Source organism: Galeopterus variegatus, unplaced genomic scaffold (assembly GCF_000696425.1).
Source record: "Galeopterus variegatus unplaced genomic scaffold, G_variegatus-3.0.2 Scaffold1280, whole genome shotgun sequence".
NCBI lineage: Eukaryota > Metazoa > Chordata > Mammalia > Dermoptera > Cynocephalidae > Galeopterus > Galeopterus variegatus.
In genome coordinates, this window is record NW_007727391.1 from 290557 (window position 1) to 313275 (window position 22719).

At 45.0% G+C, this 22719-nt stretch overlaps 1 protein-coding gene across 1 annotated transcript in view; it reads right to left on the minus strand.

The window, feature by feature from the left end:
* LOC103593124 (regulator of G-protein signaling 6) overlaps window positions 1-22719 on the minus strand; it is a 122557-nt gene that overhangs the window by 16185 nt on the left and 83653 nt on the right. The window contains exons 5-10 of the mRNA XM_008576053.1: window positions 13803-13867; window positions 9246-9322; window positions 6919-7000; window positions 5371-5445; window positions 3673-3771; window positions 2508-2569 (exon numbers count right to left, since the gene is read on the minus strand). Coding sequence (XP_008574275.1) covers window positions 2508-2569; window positions 3673-3771; window positions 5371-5445; window positions 6919-7000; window positions 9246-9322; window positions 13803-13867 — 460 coding nt within the window. The remainder of the gene's footprint in view (window positions 1-2507; window positions 2570-3672; window positions 3772-5370; window positions 5446-6918; window positions 7001-9245; window positions 9323-13802; window positions 13868-22719) is intronic.

Sequence of the window (22719 nt, forward strand, 5' to 3'; positions counted from 1 at the left end):
CCCCCCCCGCCCCCGCCTCTCCCCACCATTAGTTCTCAAGGAACTAAGTGAAAGCAATGGGGACCTTCTCTCAGGGGGATGGGGTTCTGACTAATCACCACTTATCACCTGGAGCAGACCCAGGGAAACCAGATCGGGGGTGGGGATGTGTGTGCCCACCTGAGAGAGCTCAGCTTTCACCTCTGGCCAGCTGCCAGTGCCACCTCCCTGTCCTCATGCCTGCAGAGCCACTGACAGACCAGGCTTCAGGCTCCAGGCTGCTTTATCTCCCGCTGACACCTGTCTCCTCTCCCTCCTCCATATCTGGGAGTTTCCTCATGGCTCTAATGAAAAACCCTTGTGTCACATTGAAAAGTTGCCAGTTATTGCTGCAGGGAATAAAATCCAGCCTCTGCTGGGTGGAGACTCAGGAAAGCTTCTAGCTGGTGAGGGGTAGCCGGTTGGAATAATCCCTTCAATGTGAGCAGCCTCTCAAGCGTAATCAGAGGGTACCAGGTGGTGCCCCTCCCTGACAGCGAGAAAGCAAACAAACAGTAGGACGTGCCAGGCTCCCCACCACACCACACTGTGGCTTTCTCCCTTCTCTGGCCTCAGCACATCTGCACGGTGTCTGCGCACCTCGTGCTGATGGTTCAGGCTCTTTCCCCACACCCCAAAGAGAAGACAAAATTGATGTCCCTTCTGATGTGAGCTCTCAGTAATGGCTTCACCACATCCTCAGATGCCAGGTCAGACCACTTGAAGACAGTCCAAGATGCAGATTCCTCGGATCTACCCTGGACCACTGAATCTGAATCCCTAGGGCTGAGGCTTAGGAGTTTCCATATTTTAACTCCCCTCCCTCACCTGGACTACGGTCTGGAAACTAGGCCAGAGAAAGTGCTCCCCCCCACACGCTGCTACGCCTGCACATGCCAAGTGCCCTTCCAAGGCCAGATCTTAGCACTGCTGGCACGAGCCTCACGATATACCAGGGCAGCCATTTCTGTTCCTGTTTCACAGAGAAAGAGCTCGTGGTTCTTCACAGGTTGTGACACCAATAGAGTTGAGGTCATCGGCTATGTCACTTACAGACACTTTGTGGAAGCAAAGGAAACCACAGTGAGATCTAAAAAGCATTTTCAGAGCCTGGTAGTCTGGCCAGAAGCCCCACATTATGACAGTGGAGGTGGGTGTGAGGGGCTCTGCAGCCTACAGAGTTAGCTGAAGCTGCGACTCCAGAACAATTAGTATGTAAAGTGTAAGCCGAGCTCCAGCCATGGCCGCCTTCTGGAGCATTTGCATTAGAGAAAATAGCAATAATCAGTGATTATCAATGGGATGATTTTGCCCCCCACCCAGGGGACATTTGGCAGTCTGGAGACATTTTTGGTAGTCACAACTGTTGGTGGGGCAGAGGCTTTTGGTGTCTAGAGAGGAAAGGTCAGAGATGCAGCTAAATATCCATAGGACATCAAGCATACAAGAAACGATCTGGCCCAGAATATCAATAGTGTCACTACTGAGAAAACCTGGAGTAGATATGAGATGTCACCAAAGACATGAACCCCTATCCAGAGATGTCCTTAGCCTCCTGAAGGTAGAGTGTTAATTCAGGCTTTTGGTTTGTGGCTGGAGTTTTCGTAGCTTCTGTCTGTTGTTATTTATCTAGAAAGAAGATGTGGATCAACCCAGGGGCCAGCAGAGAAAGGCTTACAGGTTGATCACACAGCCTGTATGAGCTGGGCATTAGGACTCAGTTTATCTGATGTCCAATAAATACCAAGACCCAACTTAAGGCCTCGATTCCTCCAGAAATCAGTCATTGCTTTAACAGTAGCATATGGATGAATAAATGTTCAGTTCTGATTTGATTTATTTCATACAGATTCCCCAGGTGATCTCCCCTCGTCACTGAAGAGTTAAAAAATAGACCATTTAGTTAATAAAATTGAGTCTCCCACAAGTTAACGGCATGGAACCAGCTACTGGTGCAGATAGTAGCAAAAATGCTGCTGTGGGAGACAGGCTGGAGGGGCCAAATATTTTCTTTACAGCTGATTTGATCCAGTTCAGTGGTTGATGGTGTGTGGAGGTGGGACACCTCCTGATGATCCAGTCCCCTCCTGTTTACGTGGCCAGCACCTCAAAGAACACATATAATTTCTTTCCCCCTATAAAGTGAATCTGGGCATTTTACGGCTGAAAGGGGAGCAATTCCATTTGAGTTAATCAAGAGGCTGAAGGCAAAGATGCATTATGTGGCGTTTAAGGACATTCTTTCTTGATTGGCAAGGTCCCGTGGCCACCCCCTGAAAAGCATTAGCAACACAGCACTTCTTGACATCTCAAGGGAGGTCTGTTATCTTAGTTATCCTCACACGTAGCCTGTGGTTTTTCACACCCCAGTTTAAGGAGTAACTACGGTCTGACTCTGGGAGTTGAACACACTCGTTGACCGTAACCCTGTAGCATTTCTCCCCTGTTAAATTAGAAGAAAGCAGTCATACTACTGAGGGGAAACATACCTTTCGGCCACTTTGGACATTTTCAAACAATGTCTGTCAATCTGCACATTCAAAAATGTTATCTGAGGATAGAGAGAACAGGGGTGTTAAGACTAAAATAGAAATCTTTTCTTCCCTTCACCCTATGAGCCCAAATCCTATATTTCCACCAAGATCTAAACACCTCCTCTGCCGAGACATCTCTACCCTCCTAGTTTTGCACGCTAACAGCCAATTTACCCCTTTGGGCATTCCTACCACACTTACAATTCATGCTCTACGACTTAGCCTATGTCACATATTCTCCTGTACTGTGTTATAATTTAAGTCTCGATTCCCAAAACTTGCAGTATATAATCCACAACGCTTAGCAACAGTATGGACAGGTAACATGCGCACTGCGAATATCTATACTGACTGCGCCCCGGTGGCCTTTCCCCTGCCCACCGTTCACACGTATAGCACACCTGTGTGCCTGGTTAGCAGGACCTGAACCATGAAATAGCTACTTTACATACACCTGTTTCCTCTTCCCTACCCAATAATATGCTTGCCAAGGGCAGACACCTAAAAGTTAACTCTCCTTTGGGTTTTTCCCCTCCAGAAGCAGTAAGACATAATATTAATGGTAGGCCCTTACTTTGCCTCATTACCAGTAAACTTCAGAAGGGATGAAATTAATGAGATTAGCCATCATCTGATGACCTGGGCTCCTCATCATGAAGGAAAATACCATTCAACCAAATCATGCTACAGTGGCATTGGGAGTGGGGCTTTCTTTATTCTTAAACTTTCCTTTTGAATCACAGCAATGAGGTTAGTGGTGCTGAGCTGGTTTACTCTGGAAGCGCATGACAATTTTAAGGACCCTGGGATGCGAGTCCCTCCCCCCTCTGGCTCCCGCAGCGGTCTGTGGGAGACCCGAAGGCAGCAGTCACGCTGTGGCCCTGCAACAACTCCTTGACGTCCTTCTCTAATGACTGCTGGAGGAACTGGGGAGAAAATTCTTCCTCTCCAGCTTCCGAGGGTTGTTCACACACAGCATTCAAAGGCTCAAGTCCCCCACGGCTGGGTTCCACTGTGGTGTCCAGGAACTCAAAGCTCACTCAGCCATCAGAGATGAACATGAAAGGGCTTTTACACTGGCCACGTCTCCTCCTGGGAGTGCAGCAGTCACTTCAGTCACCTGTTTCCGGATGTCCTCTTTTGTAGTTTTCCTGATGGGTTGACTGGGTATGTGCACAGGGCTCTGCGACTGGGACTCTTCAGTCACTCCATATACTGACTAGAAGAGGCAAGAATATAGAGTCACCTACCCTCAGAGTTGCAGGTGGCCTACCGGTCAGCTAGTTCAACCACTCATCTGATTCTTTGAATCCCCTCTATGACATCCAGATGATAAGTCATCGACCCCTGCTTCTGGAAGCATCTCATCCCATCTGTTAGAAAATCCTTCCCTATGCTGGGCTTGTATATCAGTGTTTCTCCAAATATGGTCCATAGGCCATCAGTACCTGGTAAAGATATGCCTGTCCCAGACATACTGAATCAGAATCTCTGTGGCTGGGTGTGGGGATCCACACTTTTATCAAATGCCCCAGGTGATCCTGAGCCCAAAAAAAAAAGTTCAGGAACAACTGCTGAAGGTTACACACAAAAGGCCCTGTCTAGATTTTCTCTTGGTCAGCAGCTGGTGCACTCCTCTGGGACACAGTTAAGACTGCAGGGTTTCAGGTTTTCCCTATTAAGTTAAACAGTTTCCTGGCCTCGGTATCTCTCCATGTCTGTAGCTATGGCTACTTTTAAAGCTGTTCCTAGTGTTATGGACAGGCTAAAGACAATCTTTGCCTTGGGAAGGGAAAAAAAAAAATCCTGAAGGGTAAGTATTAGCTGAAATCTTTAAAATCAAGAAGGGCTCTGATAATGTGGATATAATTCCATGAAATTCTGCGATATTAGAATTAGGGGGGCCTTAAAGATTAAATGAGGAGGTTTTAAGACTAATATTTTAAAGTACAACACAGTCGACATTGTTATCTCAGTGAAGAACAAAGTAAAATATATAAGTAGATTCAATAAGTTTATATATATGTATATGTCATGTTTCTCTCATGTGTGTGTTCGTATCAGCAAGGGATAATTGGTCATTATAAGAAATAGGGATGTTTGGGGACACGTCTAACCTGTTGGGATAATGTGGAGTGCAGCCACGTGCTCCCACAATGTGGTCCGTGGTGCTGTGGTGAGGGTGGGTGTATGGATCGTGGGGCAGTCTGAGTGAGGCACCCCGGCTATGCCGTGACCTCTGCCACTCTCTCTATAGAGAAACACAAGTGATCGTTGGGGTCATTCACAGTTGGGCAAGATAACGATTCAAGTTTGGACATGCCAGCTCTACTAAAAGACTTCCATCTGCTTCTAAGTACCAAGCTCACTTTCACCTGTGGACTTTTCCACTTTTTGTTCCTTTAGTTTCCTTTCCTCTCTGCCACCTCCCCAGAGCCAGCTGCTCCTGACCCTTCAGCACACTTGGCCCTACTTCCAGGAAGCCCTTGGGAAGCCCCCCATCTGTCTTAGCTTCCCCTGCTGGGCGCTCCTGAACCATCCTGTACCTCACCTAACACAGCAAGGATGGTCCTGCTGCCTGTGGCTTGCTTCACTTCCTGCCAGACAGTGGGTTCCTGAGGACCTGCTGCTGTGTCTCAGCAGCAAGCACAGTGCCATGCACATGCCAGCCGCTCAGGAAGAGTGTAGAGTGAATGAATGAAATGGTCCCAAAGACAAGATGTGGTAGGATTACAACTAGTAAGATACCATTTGAACAGTAGCAGAATTGGAAGGGCTACGTGCATCAAGAACTTTTAATTCAGCTAAACTTGCGAACCTTTTTAACCTTTTGAGGATTCTTCAAACGCCGACATTTTCTGATATCCATTTCTGTTGTGTTCACGCAGCCTGGCTGAGAAAAACAACAACAACAACCACAACAGAAAACCCATCATGTATATTACTAAGTAAAAATTACTCTTCCAATTTAGCCCACGTAACACCATCAGAACCAATCTTTATCTTTCTCATTACGGATAAGGCACACTTTTTTGCCATTTTGCCATCATATGTGTCCCTCCATGGAGTTATTATATGGAATGTAAAAGTTTACCTTCTACTATCTAAGGATGATATGCAGAGGGTATAGTGTACAGTTTTGAAGAGCAAACCTATTATTCAAGCAGCAAGATTGCTTCAGCCGCAGCCTTGGTTATTTTCCATACCTAACCATCTGAAAAAGACTCCAGTATCAGGATGGGGAGCTGCTTTTTTATTTTTGCTTTTAATTAGTTTTTAGGAAGGCAGAAATAGCTAATTCATTTTTAGCTCCATTTCATGATGGAAATGCAACAGTTGTTTTAATAACATGAAATTAGAAATGCAGTCAAATCTTGCTAATGACAGATTTTGTATTCGTGAATTCGCCTACTTGCTAACATTTATATGTAAACCCCAAATTTGTACTTGTGGTGCTTGAACAACCCCTTGCAGACATGCACAGAGCAGCGGAAATGTTGTCACCTGATGTGCATGTTCCCAGCTGAGACTGAACAAGGTGACACTCTGTCTTCTTGTTTCGGGCCTCATACTGTACACCAGTCTACTCAGGGTTTATTTAGTGCCAAGTTTTCTGTATATTTGTGCTTTTAATTGGTGATTTTGCTGTTTAAAATGGCCCCAAGTGTAGCACTGAAGTGCTGTCTAGTGTTCCCAAGCACAAGAAGGCTGTGATGTGCCTTATGGAGAAAATTCACGTGTTAGGTAAGCTTCATTCAGGCATGAGCTATATAGTGCTGTAGGTCATGAATTCAATGTTAGTGAATCAACAGTATATATTAAATAAGGTGTCCTTACACAGAAACACACATTAGACAATATTTTGTATTAGTCGGTTGACAAAAATGTTGTGACTAGAGGCTCCCAGGCACCTAACCTTGTATTTCCCCCAGGAGCAATGTTTCAGTATTTACTAATTCAGTGTTGGCAAAGGCTTAATAGAACACAACTAGTCTGAATAAAAGAATTAACTGTATTTGAAAGAGAATATCTTAAGATTGAGAGTTAATTGACAGTGGAAATGGAAATTGTTAATTTGGGGGGTGTAAACTTCTGGGGCCCAAAGCTGCCTGGTGGAATTCCTATAGCCTCCCCCATTTCCAATTCCATATTTTCATAGATAGATAATTTTCAACAGGTGGAGCTGACATACATTCCAGAAAATCTACTGAGATTACATGAATGAATGGCAAAGCCAATTTTACAAAGCTGAGCAATTTTCTTAAGAATGAGACACCTGGTGGCTAAAGGCAGCCTTTTCTTTCAATAGAAAGAAACTGGAAAATTAAAAAAGAAAACCCTAGAGAACCAAGTAGAGCTTTCTCACCACTGGCCTGTGGACATCCCAAAAGGCCCGTTCTTGACTATCCAAAATTTTCCTTTCTGTCTTGTCCTTTTTCCGATCAATCCTGAAAGAGTAAAGAGAGGAAACAAGAGGCTTCTGTATCCTGTTTTTCCTCCTGACCCTTGCCCCAGCTCTCTGCTCCCTTTTCTAGGAGCTAAGTGCATGCTGGGCTATTGGTATCTGCCTGGTCCCCACTCTCTGCAGAGCTATGAACTACAGGTGTACAATTCTCTCCAGGAAGCTCAGAAATTCCACACGCGATAAGAGAACTTGTTTTAGGCTAGATTACAGATTGCTATGTATGTGCAATGAACATAGTGGGCCTAAGGGAAGAGCAAGAATGCAGCTGTCCATCTGAAGTACTGAGATTTGGATTATTAAGAACTGAATTATCCATTGACATGTGTCCCCCTGCATCAAAATGGGTACCGTGTACACAGATGATAAGAAGGCATGTAACCACAGGCACGCCAGTGTTCCATCTTCAAATTGGAAAGTTTGGATTCAGGGTCAGTAGAAATGTCTTTAAAATGCTGCAATTATGCGTTTTAAAAGTCACTTAAACCATCTGGCTTTCTAAAGGCAGAGTAATGGCCCTAGCATGTGACAAGATCCAGAAGGCAAACATCACAGGCCTCAGCTGGGGGAGGCACAGATTGCAAGAGGGAAATGACAGGTGACAAAGACAGATCCTTCATGTTCTGATCAGTGGCACAGACAAGAGGCTGTTTTTTGAAAAAAGCATGCATTGCTTCATATTATCTTTCGGAGTAGAAAGCAACTCATACTAAATGCCATGTAACTTCTGGTTCTCGGCTCTCTTGGGAACACTTTATTTTACTGGACTGAAATAAATCCATAATCACCCCACAATTTTTGTGATAATTACTGTGTACTTAAATGGCCCACGATTACAATGTAATTGCAGAATTAATCAAAAAAGTTAATTGACAAATGCCATATATGTACAAAGTGACAATCCCCCTCCCCCTTTTTTTCTGTTTGATTCTGGAAGAACAAATTAGCGCTCCTCTTTGCTTCCCAGTGGCTTCTGAGTACACGGGCATGATGCTACCTCAGTCCAATCAAATCCCAGCCTCCTTCTCACCTGCTATCCACCTGCCCACCTTCCACTTCCTCAGGTGCCTCCTGCTGCAGCTCAGCACCCAGTGCCTAGTGCCCATCTCCCTCGGGGGCTGCTGGGAGCACTGGGGTGGTCCACAGGTGGCTGGCAACACGGGCAGGGGAAAGACTGCACAGGGAGGGCAAGTGCAAGGGCAGCGTGCAGACTGCTAGACCAGGTGACCTCAGGTCATCTCCAGCTGTGACCATAGCTGCGATCGATCCTTACCCACCCAGCCTGAGACCCGGCTCTAGGTGATGGGCCACAATGCTGACACGGAGTGTGAAAGGTCTGCTCCAAGACCCACGGGCACTGCTCACATGCAGGCGGTGCCTGGAGAAAAGGTACACACATTCTCCCAGCTCAGCACACCTTCCCCACCTCTGCTCTGTCTCACCTCTGTGAACACTCCTGCCTAAACCAGACACCATGGCTGGAAAGGGCAAGGGCGGTCCTGACCTGAGCAATTCTGTTTCGCAGAATTAAACGGAGCTGGTTGACAGCTGTGTTCATGGGCTGGGGGCATTTTTTCCCCACTCCTCATATTTCCTTAGAGAGGAAGGAATTTCCACTTTATTTCTGGGAGGGAAGAATATGGGAAAAACCTTTCCAACTTTTTCCCTACTTTCATCTCTTGTCCTTTGGGAAGGAAGAATGACATCACTTATTGGTAGATTTGGAAGGAGAAATTGAGAAATTGCAGGCTGGTTCTTTCTGGGCCCCGTCTGGGTCAGCCCGTCCTCAGGATACCTGTTCTCTGCATGCAGTAAACTTACAGGGTCAGCTCTGTCCTGGTGGGGGTGGCCTACAGATACCCACCCCTGGCCAGGAAGGACAAGAGAGAGAGGAGAGGCTACTTGTGATCCTCCCTAAAATCCCAACATATTTTCCTTTGACGATGTCATCTCCAGTCTTCCAGGTTAAGTGGGTCTGATGATCTTCAGCCTCTGAGCACAGAAGAATAATCAGAAATCTCCTGGGGAGATTTTGAAATTATTTTAGAGTGACATTGGTTACAAACATGAAACTTATCCATCCTGACCTTCCTTTCTATTCAGTTGCTCTCAGGAGAGATTAGAGAGCCTAACACCAGCTGGAAACCTCTCTTTGGCAATCCCACTCTCACACCACCTCCAAATTCCAGAGTCTTTTTCTCTTTGAAAGGGTCTCTGTTAAGTTCACCTACTTTACTTGTGCTTCTGCTTGCATGAAGATGAATTCCCACTTTCTGGCAAAGGCCCTCTGGAGTCTTGCTAAGTTTTCCTAGAGAAAAATGAAAATCAACAAGAAGACATTCATCATCATAAATCAGCACATTGACACCTACGCTCATTACAAATCCATCCATTTTGGTTACTCCCAACAAAACAGCAGGACCCACTTTAAATTGACTGGGCATGTACCCAGTTTGACTTTGCACCAGACCCTCTGTACAGAACTGAACTATTTTTTTTTTTAATTTTTATTTTGTCAATATACAATGTAGTTGGTTATTATAGCCCACAGAGCTGAACTATTAATATTCATTTATGCATCCAAAAGTCTGCAGTCTCTATGGGTCACCTGGTTCCTCTCTTCCTGTGTTTTACAAGAACACAACTCACGCAGCACGTGTTATGAAGGCCCCTGAAAACAGAGACAATGGTTTGTGTCTGGGGAAGGAACGATGCACTCTTTGCACCCTGTTGGATATCTCTGAGAGCAAAACCACGGGTGGATTTCTCAGGACTCGTCTTCCAATAGGGAGCTGGGAAGGTCACAGGAAAGTAGAACCAGGAGCACCTGGCATTGGTGCTTTGTAAGGTAAGGATTCAAAAGTGGACCAAAGAGAGAGTCTATGTGGTGATGTTCATGAAAGGAAACCCAAAACAGAAAGAAATAAAAGTCACGGATGGTCACCTTTAGAGGAAAAGGGGAGAAATATTTTCTCTAAGTCCGTAGACTTACCTAGTGGAGCATCAGGGCATTGAGAAGGGGAGTTTGACAGGTTCCCTAATGATCCTCCTAATTCTGATGAATGCGAGGCTGGGGCCCACATTGAGCTATGTGTTTTCATAGAGCTCATGCCAACACTAACTGATTACCCTCATTAGTGGATTGTTAATATAAAAGGAACTTCAAGGGAAGACCACCACACACGAAGTCACAGTTATTACGAAGGCTTGCTGTGCAAGTNGAGCTCATGCCAACACTAACTGATTACCCTCATTAGTGGATTGTTAATATAAAAGGAACTTCAAGGGAAGACCACCACACACGAAGTCACAGTTATTACGAAGGCTTGCTGTGCAAGTACTTCTAAAAACCATCCCATTGACTCTTCTCCTGATCATAAAAGCAAAGTTGGTAATGCCTAAATGTCAGTCAATTGGGAAGTAGTGACATAAATTATGACATGGTCATACCATGGATTACTAGGCAGCCATTAAAAACGGTAATGCAGATTATTACTACTGACATGGAAATATTCCCAAGATACCTACAGCATATGATTGACTAAAGAAGCAGCTTACACAATAATGTTTATGAACTCATTCTATTTTTTTTTTAAATGTATGTATAGAGAAAACTTGGGGGATCATTAGGTTCTTTTCTTTCCTTTCTTTGCTGTTTGAATTTTTAAAAAATAGTATATGTAACTGGAAAAATTTAATAAAATTACTGCATTTTGGAAACAAGATAGTTTTTAGTTTCAAACCATTTTTATGCTGAACTTCAACCTGAAAGAACATCTTAATGCCATGTTCTTTACCAATACCAGACCAGAATGTAATAGGGCAAGAGAAGAGAAAACTGAATAAATATATCAGCAGTTAATGCTGCCTTATTTCTGCGTCGGGCTTTTTCTTTTTCTTTTTTTTTTTTTGTCTTTTTCCATGTCCGGCAACGGATCGCAACCCTCAGTGTCGCCCCCGTACCGGACCGGGACCGGCAACGGGATCGCAACCCTCGGTGTTGCCCCCGCGCCTCGCTCAGCCAGTGAGCGGGAACCGGTCCGTATGTGGGATCCGAACCCTCGGCGGGAGTGCCGCCGCGCTTCCCAAGTGGTGCACTAGCGCAGTGCGCCACCAGGCTGGCCCGCGTCGGGCTTTTTCCAAAACATGGATATGGGGAAGAGAAGCACAGGATAGAGGGGCCACGTGATTTTTGCAGTGTGGGTCTTTCCTAAAGGTCATGTAAGGGAAGTGATGTAGTCATGTTGAAACTCTGCACTGGGTGCACAAAGAGTGAAACAGCAGTCTTCTGAAAGAGGGGTGATGTCAATTCTGTGCATCAGGACAGGCAGGACTGGGCTCCCGGGATGCTGAGAGCCACAGGACAACCATGCTGGGGTTTGCTTGGGAAAATCATAATGTTCCAGCCAACATGTGATCTGATATGTAAACTTTAGCCAGGTCCTGAGGCTCTGGACAAACTTCTGCACTGTACATCCTTCTCTGCTGGTTCTGCCCATTCACAGGTCTATGATGCTGGGATCAGAGAGGGTAGAGGGCCATGCTCAGGATCTGCTCTCCAATGGCATGCATATTTGCACTTGGGCAGCAGAGAGGGGAGCGATGGTCTAGTGGGCTTGGTAGAGTTAGTATAGGAACCCAAGAGAGGCAAGGCCTGGCAGAATGGGGCCTCAAGCTTGTTTTGGAAAATTGAGAAAGTGAGAGCAGGAGGGGCATTTGGAAGGTGGTGGGTCTGAAGATGTTAAGGGATTCTCCACTGCCCACACTATCTTTCTCTAAAGCTGCCACCTTTCAGTCATTCTGGCCCAGCAGCACCCTCCCTAGGGAGTGTGTAGGGAGAGGGAGTGGAAGGTATGTGAAAATTTAGCCAATTTCCCTGATTCTCTGTGACCCATATAACGTTTAGCTTGGGGAAAGATTCTGCAACCAAAGTTAGAAATATATTTTAAATTATCTGTGAGTCTTTGAGTTGTCTTGCTTTGGTTTCTGGGCTCTGTGAAATGGGAATGGATATGAGCATGGAGTTAGGGCCTCTGATTTTTGCAAGGAATCACATCTTATGAAGGAAGATGGAGGAGGAAGGTCAGAAACCTGGGGAAGCAGATACCTCTTGTGACCTACATCTTGTCTTTATTATCTGGATTGAATTTTGTCCTTAGATTTTTGCCTCTACTATCAAGCATAGGAGTATGGGTATAAAAATGCAATTTTTAATTTCAATTTTAAAAATTATTGTATTGTAAATTTGACTTTTTTCCTTTTGGTACAGTCCTGTGAATTTTAACACATGTGTACATTCATATAACTGCCACCACAATCAGGATACAAAATAGTTCCATCGCCTTCCAAAAACCTCTTGTGCTATCTCTTTATAGTCGCATCCTACCCCATTCATAACCCCTGGCAATCACTGATATGTTTTCCTCGTGACGGTTTTGTCTTTTCAAGAATGTCATATAAGTGGAACGGCTAGCCTAAGAATGGTGCTGTTCACTCAACATGTCCTCGACACTCATTCAAGTGGTTGAGAGTATCAATAGTTTGTTCCTTTTTACTGTAGAATAATATTCCATTGTATGGATGCACCATGGTTTAACCAGTCACCTTAAAGTGCATTTAAGTTGCTTTCAAAAGCTGATTATCACAGATAAAGCTGGTTATTATTAGTCCTCACTGTCAGCTTAACATAAGAATATCTGCTACTCCCTCACTCTGCCCCCTGTCCCCTCCCTTTCCCTCAAGGCCAGTATGTTCTGATAAGGACACATATTTGTGCTACAACTCACCCTGTCCCCCTACCTCCTCCCTTTCTCTCAGGCTGCTGCATTCTGAAAAACATCTCGTATGAAACAAACAAACAAAAACCCCCCAAACTGCAAAGCCCTTACAGAATGCTGAATGCTCAGAATAGCTGCCCAAACCTCTCCCAGACAAACCCTATAAAGCCTCTGCTAGTCTGTAAGAGGGCGTAACACTGATCTTTCAGTTTCTCCTCCAGGTTTGCTGGAGTAAACTCCCTTCCTTGATAAACGTTTGGCTTGGAGTCTTTTATTCTGTTTGTCTTGCCAACCTAACGGTTATCACAGATAAAGCTGGTATAGACAATAGTGTACAGGTATTTGCATGAACATAAGCTCTGATGTCTGTAGGGTATGTACAAGGGTACTTCAAAAAGTTCACGGAAAAATAGAATTAAAAGATAATACTAATATTTCCATGAACTTTTTGAAGACCCCTCATGTGCAGGAGTGAGGGTGCTTGGCTATATGGTAAATGTATGTTTCACTTTATAAGAAGCTGCCACACCACTTTCCAGAATGGCTGTACTATATTGCATTCCCACCCGCAGTGTAAAAAGAGTTCTAGTTGTTTCACATGCTCACCATCATTTGGTATTGTCAGTACTTTTCATTTTGGCCGTTCTAATAGGCGTGCAGTGGCGTCTCATCATAGACTTAATCTGCATTTCCCAACTGGCTAGTGATGTTGAACATCTTTTCATGTGCTTATTTATCATCTTTTTGTCCTCTTTGGTGAAATATCTGTTCGAGTCCTTTGCCTACTTTTAAGTTGAATTTTTTTTAATTGAGTCTTGAGAGTTCTTTGTACAAAGATACAGCTTTATTGTGAGGGTAAGCAGAGCTGAGAAGAAAGAAGGGGAAATAGAATGGACTTCCCTTCCACTGTCTGAAAAGGACTAGGGGGAAAAGGAAAAATACAAGCTGAAGCAGAGCTGCAGACATGATTTTACTCTTCCCCCGCATAGCCTGGAAGATAGTCATACTTACTGCTTCGTAATCTGCCAATTCCAGCCTCGCCTTATTCTGCATCGTCCTCTTACAGAGATAGATGGCTGAGGGAAGAAGAGAAATTACATGCACAAAACCAGCAGTGCAGTGGAATCATAAGTCAACCCACCCATCCATCCATCCGTCCATCCCTATGTGCCCAGCACTGTCCTGTGAAGAACAGAAATATGTTTTCTATGTGGAAGTCATGGCACCTGCCGTCCATGTCAGGATCAGATGAGGACCCATCTTCCAACCTGCCAACTTCCCTTCACCCTCTTCACTCTGCTTCCAAACATCCTCCACTCGGAGTCATCTTCCTCAAATAGAACCCTGTGACTCTCCGACCTAAAAGCTCTGCATTGAATCTTCAGTGGCCCCAGAAGTAGGTCGGGCTCCTTAGGGTGGTGGCAAATATGGTCCAGCCTCTGCTTATCTCAGAACTCTTCCCCTCCCTCACTAAGGCATTGCAAGGCCACCGAACTACTTTCAGCTTCACTCCTCTGCTTATGTGTCCTGTGCATGGAAGGTCTTTCTCTCTGTCTATCTGGTGACCCCTAACTAATCTCTGAAGACCCAGCTCAGTGTCCCAGATAGCACCAATACACCTTCAAACATAAAACCTAATTGCACTGCACTGACATCCTGGGGTGGTCCCCTGCTCTAGGCTAAAGTTTCTCTAAGGGCAGAGGCAATGTCCTACTCAGTTTAATCCCTGTCCCTAGCACCAGGGTCTGTCCTGCCAGGTGGAGTGAGAGAGCAGTGGAAAGGCAGGACAATTCATGTCTCTCAGTCCAGGCTAAGGAAGGGTTCCTGGCCCTCCATGGCCAGGCCATTCTCCCTCAAACGTGGCCTTTGTCACCTCCCCACCCTACCTGTGTTTCTTCAGTGTCTTCCTCCCTCCCTAGTGCCAAGTGGAATGACCCACGGACAACAGTGGATGCATTATATGAATGGACAATAGAAGGATCCAGAGAGAAGGTCACAGAGGACCCACGATTGTCTTGTTACTTGACAACTTAACTAGACTAAGAAATCTCTGGTCAACTCCTTGCTGGATTAACCAACTTCCTCCATTTGCTCTAAAAAAATGTACTGACAGCAGGTAGCTGGTGATATTCCGGAACCTTGCAGCTCGTGGTCTGCTCTCTGGTACGCCACGCTGCTGCTCTCGCCAGTGGAAGTGTGTGCTCACAGCGCCAGTTGTGGTTGTTCCTAAATCTGCTACTGTCAGGCTCATCTGCTATTATAATAACGTCAGTTCACTAAATATTACACATACCAATGAAGTGTGAAAAGAGAAGAGGTTGTTGTTTGCATAAAGATTCAGTTGGATGGTTTGGAACAACCTAATAAAGGAGAGTCAACTAAGACAATTGCTGGTGAATCCGGTACAGGTAAGAAAACTGGAAAAAAATTGTAAAAAGTAATAAAAATCTAGGAGAGGCAATTAGAGACACCAAAACTTGATGGTTTATTTTGAGTGTGATTTATTTAAGAAAGAAACTCAAATTATTGGGACCCATAATCAAAAAGAAGTCTTTGATCCTGTCTCAAAAGGTTGTCAAATGAATGTTCCTTTGCATATTTTACATTTGTATGAAGTGCTTAAGGTATACATATATCATTTTAAAAAATGGTTTTCTATTCACCAACTTTTCCAGTGAACCAGGCAGGTACAGCTCTTCCCTGCGTCTGATCGAGGGGAGTCTGCTCTACTACAAAGTACCTCCTTCAGTCTCTCGGGCCACAGGCAGCCTGTGGAATTGGGGGCCACCTCAAGCAGGAAGCTTGGCATGTCACCAGTCCCACTAGGCCTGGTCTTGATGACCTGCAAGCAGTGCCAGACAGTGGAGGTGGCGGCTGCTTTGATGATGCTGCCCCAGAGAGTGTTTCACATGGGCCAAATGTAAAACTCAGAAAAGGCTAACCTAGATTTGGACTATGAGTTGTGTTTTGTTTTGTTTTTTTGGCAGCTGGCCAGTACAGGGATCTGAACCCATGACCTTGGTGTTAGCAGCACCACGCTCTCCCAAGTGAGCTAACCAGCTAGCCCCATGACTATGAGTTTCATGTAAGCAGAGTTATCCCAAGAAATTTCTATCTGGGTCCAAATGGGCCAGGTAGGTTGTGAAGTAAAGTACTGAGCATGGAATGTAGCAGTGCCACTCCTGATGACCTCGAGCCTACTTCCTATGGCTAATGTCACACATGAGGGAGTCTCAACAGCCAGTCCTACAAGAGGGCACCGGAGACTTGTTTGAACCTCAGATGTTGGTTTCTCTTGGATATTTAATTCTTACTATTTAAATCTTTGTCTCCTTGCCTCACACTTGGCTTTCCAGCCGCACCTGTGTCTCCCTTGATGAACTCCCTGACATCTCAAGCTCACCACATTTATATGGCAATGGGTACCACATCTGCAATTAACATTTAAAAAAATAGTAAACTGATCCTATTTCAATGTATTTAAAAAACAGACTCCCTTTCCAAATTTTGTCTTTACTAGTGACATGACTACTTCAGTCTCCTAAACTAGGGAACATATAAATCACTTATTTCTCTATTTTCCTCACACTCTCTATGGTAATTCCCCCTTAGCCATGGTTTTGCTTTCTGCAGTTTCAGTTACCATGGTCAACCATGGTCCAAGAAAATGAAATGGAAAATTCCAGAAATAATTCATAAGTTTTAAATTGCATGCCATTTGAGTAGTGTGATGAAATCTTCCACCATCCTGCTCCATCCTGCCTGGGACATGATCATGCCTTTGTCCAGCTTCTCCACGCTGTCTGTGCTACCCACCCGGTAGTCACTTAGTAGTGCCTGGGTTATCAGATCCGCTGTCACAGTATCACAGTGCTTGTGTTGAAGTGACCTGTACTGTACTTCATAATGGCCCCGAAGTACAGGAGTAGTGATGCTGGAATATTGTTATAATTGTTCTATTTTATTATAAATTGCTATTATTGTTAATCTCTTGCTGTGCCTAATTTATAAACTAAACTTACTATAGGTGTGTGTGTGTATTACATATAGGAAAAAACATTGTGTATATAGGGGTCAGTACTATCCATGCATCCACTGGGGTCTTGGAATGCATTCCCCAAGGATAAGGAGGCACTACTGTAATTACATTTTAGAACAAGAGAATTTTAGCTTTGGGAGTAACCTCAGCAACCATCAAGTACAGACCCCTATTTACAGACAGGAAAACTAAAGGCCCAGAGAAATGAATTGACTTACCCGAGGGCTAGTCAGTAATAGAGTTGGAATTAGAATGGAGGTCTAGTTCAGAGTTTCTGCTGTGACATTCACTGACCCATTTACTTATTCATTTAATCACTCACTCATTTAATTTATGGAGGGCCTCCGATGTGCCAAGCACTGTTTTAGGTGCTGCGGAAATCACCATAGTAGCAGTTACTGCTTATACTGAACTCAATGAATGTCAGGCACTGTTCTAGGGACTTTCCTAATGCTCATTTACTTAATCCTCGTAACAACCCTACAAGGTGGGTGCTGATATTGACCCCCTCTTACAGATGAGAGAATTTTTTTCAAGTCATTCTTTATTATTGGGGACCCACAATGGCTCTCCAAACTGCTGAATCCATTCTACGTGTCTTTCTTTGAACAAGGTGGGTGCTGATATTGACCCCCTCTTACAGATGAGAGAATTTTTTTCAAGTCATTCTTTATTATTGGGGACCCACAATGGCTCTCCAAACTGCTGAATCCATTCTACGTGTCTTTCTTTGACTACCAACGCCTTTTTATAAACCTGCTCTTCCTGACCTATTTGACTTTCTCTGTCACTCTTCATCAACATATAACCTGTGACTACTCAAACCAGATCCTCATCCTGCCCTTTTGCCCTTATGATGCATGCCATCTCCCCAGCCTGGAATGCTCGGCGGGCAAGACTGACTTATCCAGATCTGTGACATAAAAATTCCACACAGTAGGTGATCAGTAAATGTTCACTGAATGAATGAAAGTTTCTGGTTCTTCATCAATCGAAATCAGACCTATTCTGAATTCTTAGCTTCAGTTTCACATCCTTTCTGGTGAGAGGGCCACCACAGTAGTAATGACACCAACCATGACCCCAATAGTAATAAAATAACCACCATAGTGAAGAGTATTGATGCCTTACTACATGCCACGCCCTGAACCTTACATGCATTTCATTTAATTCTAACAAAACAACACTGGAGACAGATACTGTTATTACTCTGATTTTCATATGAGGTTTCTGAGGCTCAGAGAGGTTAAGTAACTTGCTGAGATCACACAGCTAGTGAAGGCAGTTGATTTGAGGGCCTGCTATGCTGGATTCTCTTCTAGTAAATACCTACTGATTTTCTGATTGAACTGCTTTGGAAATACTTGACTTCTCCCTCTGATTTGCCATAATTTAAGGCACAGGAATTAAAAATAATTTTGCTTTAATGAGAGCCTGACACAAACTGTCATTTCTCTCCTTGCTCATGATGTACAACTAAAATTATGAAATGGAGAAAACCTGTAGAGGCAAGGAAACAATGTCCTTATATAAAATATTTTAATCTGACTTGGGCCAAGGTATCTGGTCTTACCATGCTCCCACCCTCTCCATTTGCCTGAAAAGATACTGCTCTTCACATTCACAAGGGCACACGGCTTCTGCATGGAACTGAGCTATAATTATTCAAATTCCCAGCTGGGCTTTCGTGAGCAGTCCTTCAGCCCCAGAAGTGCTTGTTCTATGAGTGAGCGGCCAAATGCAGCTCCCGTCTGAGCTGGAGGCCTAGCTGGAGCCACTTATTGCATCATTTCGGGCATAGCATGGCTTTCAGAGGGCTCATGGTGGTGCCTGTGACAGCTGGGCAGACAGTTGAGGGCCCTGGCCTTCTGCATGAGGGTCATCCTCCGGACTTGGAAACAGAGCAGCCATAGCCCTGTCAGGCAATGACTCACTGGCCTTCCATCCCTAGGACTGCTCCTAATTGCTGGTCTCCTCCCTCAAATGTGTGATGCAGAGGTCTCTGGATGTCTTGCCTGAGCATCACCCAGCTGCACTCCTCCCTTCCACTCACCACAGCTGCATCTGTCATCCTGTTGCAAACAATCCTGCAAAGAACCTAGGAAGAAACTGCAGGTCACTGAGTGCCCGAGTCCCAAAGAGAGCCATGGAAGAGAGCCATGGGCTGCACTGCCACAGCAGCCAAGGCAGCAGCAAGGATGCAGTGCAAGTGGCTGTGCAAGGACCAAGAAAGGGGTATGGGCTCCTCATGCACAAGACTGCATCTTTCAGTGCTCTGCCTTCCTTTATTACATGGAACAGAGAGTCCACTACATGTCAACAATATGAGAAAGGACTAAGCAGGATAGAGACCCTTCTTGCCACACACCACAGTAGCCCAGACACTGAGCATCTGTTTTCTGCACACTCAGGAGTAACATGAAATGTGGGTCACCGCTTCAGTTCTCACCATAGTCAGTGTTCTCAGGTTCCCAGCAGTTTGAAGGCCAGAAATAAGGCGCCTACAAAAAAGTACATGGTGTCAGGACCCAGAGGCACCCCGGTTCTTGCCCTCCCCTGCACCCAGTGAGAACACTCCCTCGTGACAGGCTCTGTCTCTAACTCCTTCTTGCTGACACCACACCCCGACTCTCTCCTGTTCTTTACACAGTTGAGGCCAGTCAACATTTTAATCTAGGTGTTGAGAAATGAAATCCAAGGTAAGCAAAATAAATGCAAAAATGAGAAATAGTTTACAGGGCAAAATTTCTTATTTTGAGACGGTAGAAGTCTAACTACAGAAGACAGGCTGGCACAGTTTACTGGGAACCCAAGGCTGAGTTCCTTTTATCCCCATCACCGTGTCTGAAGAACTCTCCTACAAAACCTTTCAGTTTAGACCTTAACACAATCCTTATCCTCTGCCCCAATTCTCTGTAGAGCAGGATCTGGGAGAAGCAGTGTAAAATGGGAGAGAAGGATGATGAGGAAGCAAATAGAAGCTTCACTCTAGGAAGGCAGCCTGATACGGTAGAAAGATCAGGACTGTGTTATCAGGCTCTCCTGGTTCAAATCAAGGCTGCCTCCTAGATTTCCTGAATGCCATATTAATTCTCTGAGCACCTCTGTTTTCTCATCTGTAAAATGAGTGATATTTACCTCCCCAAACTTTGTTTGTTCTTCAAAATAAATGAGGAGATATGTGCAAAGTTTCTGCTAAGGTCTGAATGTTTGTGTCCCTCCTAAATTTGTATGTTGAAACGCTAATCCCCAAAGTGATGGCATTAGGAGGTGGGGCCTTTGAGAGGTGAGTAGGTAATGAGGATGGGGCCCTCATGAATAGGATCAATGCCCTTATAAAAGAGGCCTAAGGAAGACCCCTTGCCCCTTCTGCCATGTGAGGACACAGCTAGAAGGCACTATCTATGAAGTAGAGAGCAGCCCTTACCAGACACTGAATCTGCCGGCACCTTGACCTTAGACTTCCCAGCCTCCAGAACTGTGAGAAACAAGTTATTTATAGGCTACCCAGTTTATGATATTTCATTATAGCAGCCTGAATGGACTAAGATAGTGCCCAACAAACAGTCGGCTCTTGATCAACACCTTATACTGTAATTTAAGGGAGTCAACCAAAAACCCAGACAAAACTTCTCTTGGCTTTTCCAGGGCTGGCAAGGGGTGAGGGTTGCTCCCTTAAATACACTTAGTTTTTCTATGGCGTCCTAATCCGAGATCAGATGATAATGAGAAGAAAAGTTTCTTCATGAGGAGGAGCCAGCAGGCCTACCTGGAAACGATAGAAGGTGCCGTCATCCTTCATGGTGAGCACGTGGTCCGAGATGGGAAAGATGTAGCCCTGGGCAGCTATAAGGCTTCCCAGGTGTATTGCTTCAACTGCATGGACAGAGCATGGGAAGGAGAAGGAATTAGGAAGCAGGTTACTCAGCTGCAAGGTAAGCTGAGAGAGCAGAAAGGCAACAGAAGTCAAGTATCACCCCAGATGACTGTGTTGATGATGCAATTGCACTTGTTGGGGGTGGAGGTGGGGAGACACTAATAATTGGGAAGGGCCGCCATGTGTCTGGGACTCCTCTGGATCCCAGCTCTGAGAGTCTGACATTGCTTAACCCCCGCCCCTCAGACCTTCCAGAAGAAAGTCTAGATTCATGGTTAAGAACGTGAGCTTTGGCAGTGATAAACCTGTATTTAATTAAGTAAGATATTTCACATAAAGTGCTTAGCAGTGTCTAGTACAGGGCAAGGACTCAGTGAGTGCTGGCAGCCCTGATTCATACTGTTGGTTCCATCATGTTTTGTCAGCCCCAGAAATAAGAATGAAGCCTCACTTCCCACAGAGACTTTGGGCTCACCTGCATTCCTCAATATGACAGTCCCATCAGCAATGAGGAGGTGTTACCCTTCTCTTGCGGACAGAGTCAAACCTCATGTTCTTAGAAAACTGGAGGAAGGACAATGGAGTGGGCAGTGGCATAGGGAGGCCAACCTGATGGATATATTTCTTTTTTGCCACTATCATCCTGTCATTTTGGTAATGTAGCACCAGCCAGAAATATAGATTTACAGAGACAGTTAAGAATTAATATTTATCCTGAGCAGAGCTTATTAAATATAACAAAATGAAATGGTTTTACCACACTTAATAATCTCTCACAAATCTAAAAGTACTTACACTGGTTAAAAAGGAATTTTTGGACATGGAAATTACTGAAATGCTCAGGAAATTTCTAGCAATTATTAATTTCAAAAGCTCTGGATTTTAAAAGTGACTTGTTTTAGCATTACTTGCAAACTTTTCAAGAGGCTGCATATAATCCACATGTTCTGCTTATTAAGGATCGCCTATTAAACTCTGGGAGGAACATACACTTGTAACTGGTGGAACTGGAACAAATGAAGTTATATTTTACTTGCTTAGTGATGACCAGTTTGCTTTTTTTTTTTTTGTCTTTTGTCTTTTTCTGTGTCCGGCACCGGATCGCAACCCTCAGTGTTGCCCCTGTACCGGACCGGGGACCGGCAACGGGATTGCAACCCTCGGTGTTGCTCCCGCGCCTCGCTCAGCCAGTGAGCGGGAGCGCCGCCGCGCTGACCAGTTTGCTTTTTTTTTTTTGTCTTTTGTCTTTTTCTGTGTCCGGCACCGGATCGCAACCCTCAGTGTTGCCCCTGTACCGGACCGGGGACCGGCAACGGGATTGCAACCCTCGGTGTTGCTCCCGCGCCTCGCTCAGCCAGTGAGCGGGAGCGCCGCCGCGCTGACCAGTTTGCTTTTTTTTTTTTGTCTTTTGTCTTTTTCTGTGTCCGGCACCGGATCGCAACCCTCAGTGTTGCCCCTGTACCGGACCGGGGACCGGCAACGGGATTGCAACCCTCGGTGTTGCTCCCGCGCCTCGCTCAGCCAGTGAGCGGGAGCGCCGCCGCGCTGACCAGTTTGCTTTTTGAAGTCTATATCCTTTGAGACTCATGGGTCTAGCAGGTGGAGAAGTTTCATCATCCCCAAGGAAAGAAGAACAAAATCCAGTAAGTAGGTGACTTTCATGTCACCAGCCTTGGAGCTAAAACTCTTATTTCATTCTTTGAGCAAAAATGCTTTTGCTTAGAAATTTGGCAGATGGGAAGAAAGACAGGAGGGGAGCGGGGGGCAGATGCTGGCCATGCCTGGCCTCCTAGGGCCTTGGTTTGCCTCATCTCTGCCCTCCTATTCCCAGCTGGCAAACTGTTCTCAACTCCTCTGACTCAGCCACTTCTCAGAAGCCCAAACAAGGTCCCAACACCATGATGTCCTCCCAACAGGCCTCCATAGACATGGCCTCATAATTCGGGACCTTTCCTAGAATAATAATAATAATAATAATAATATAATAATAATAATAATAATAATAATAATAA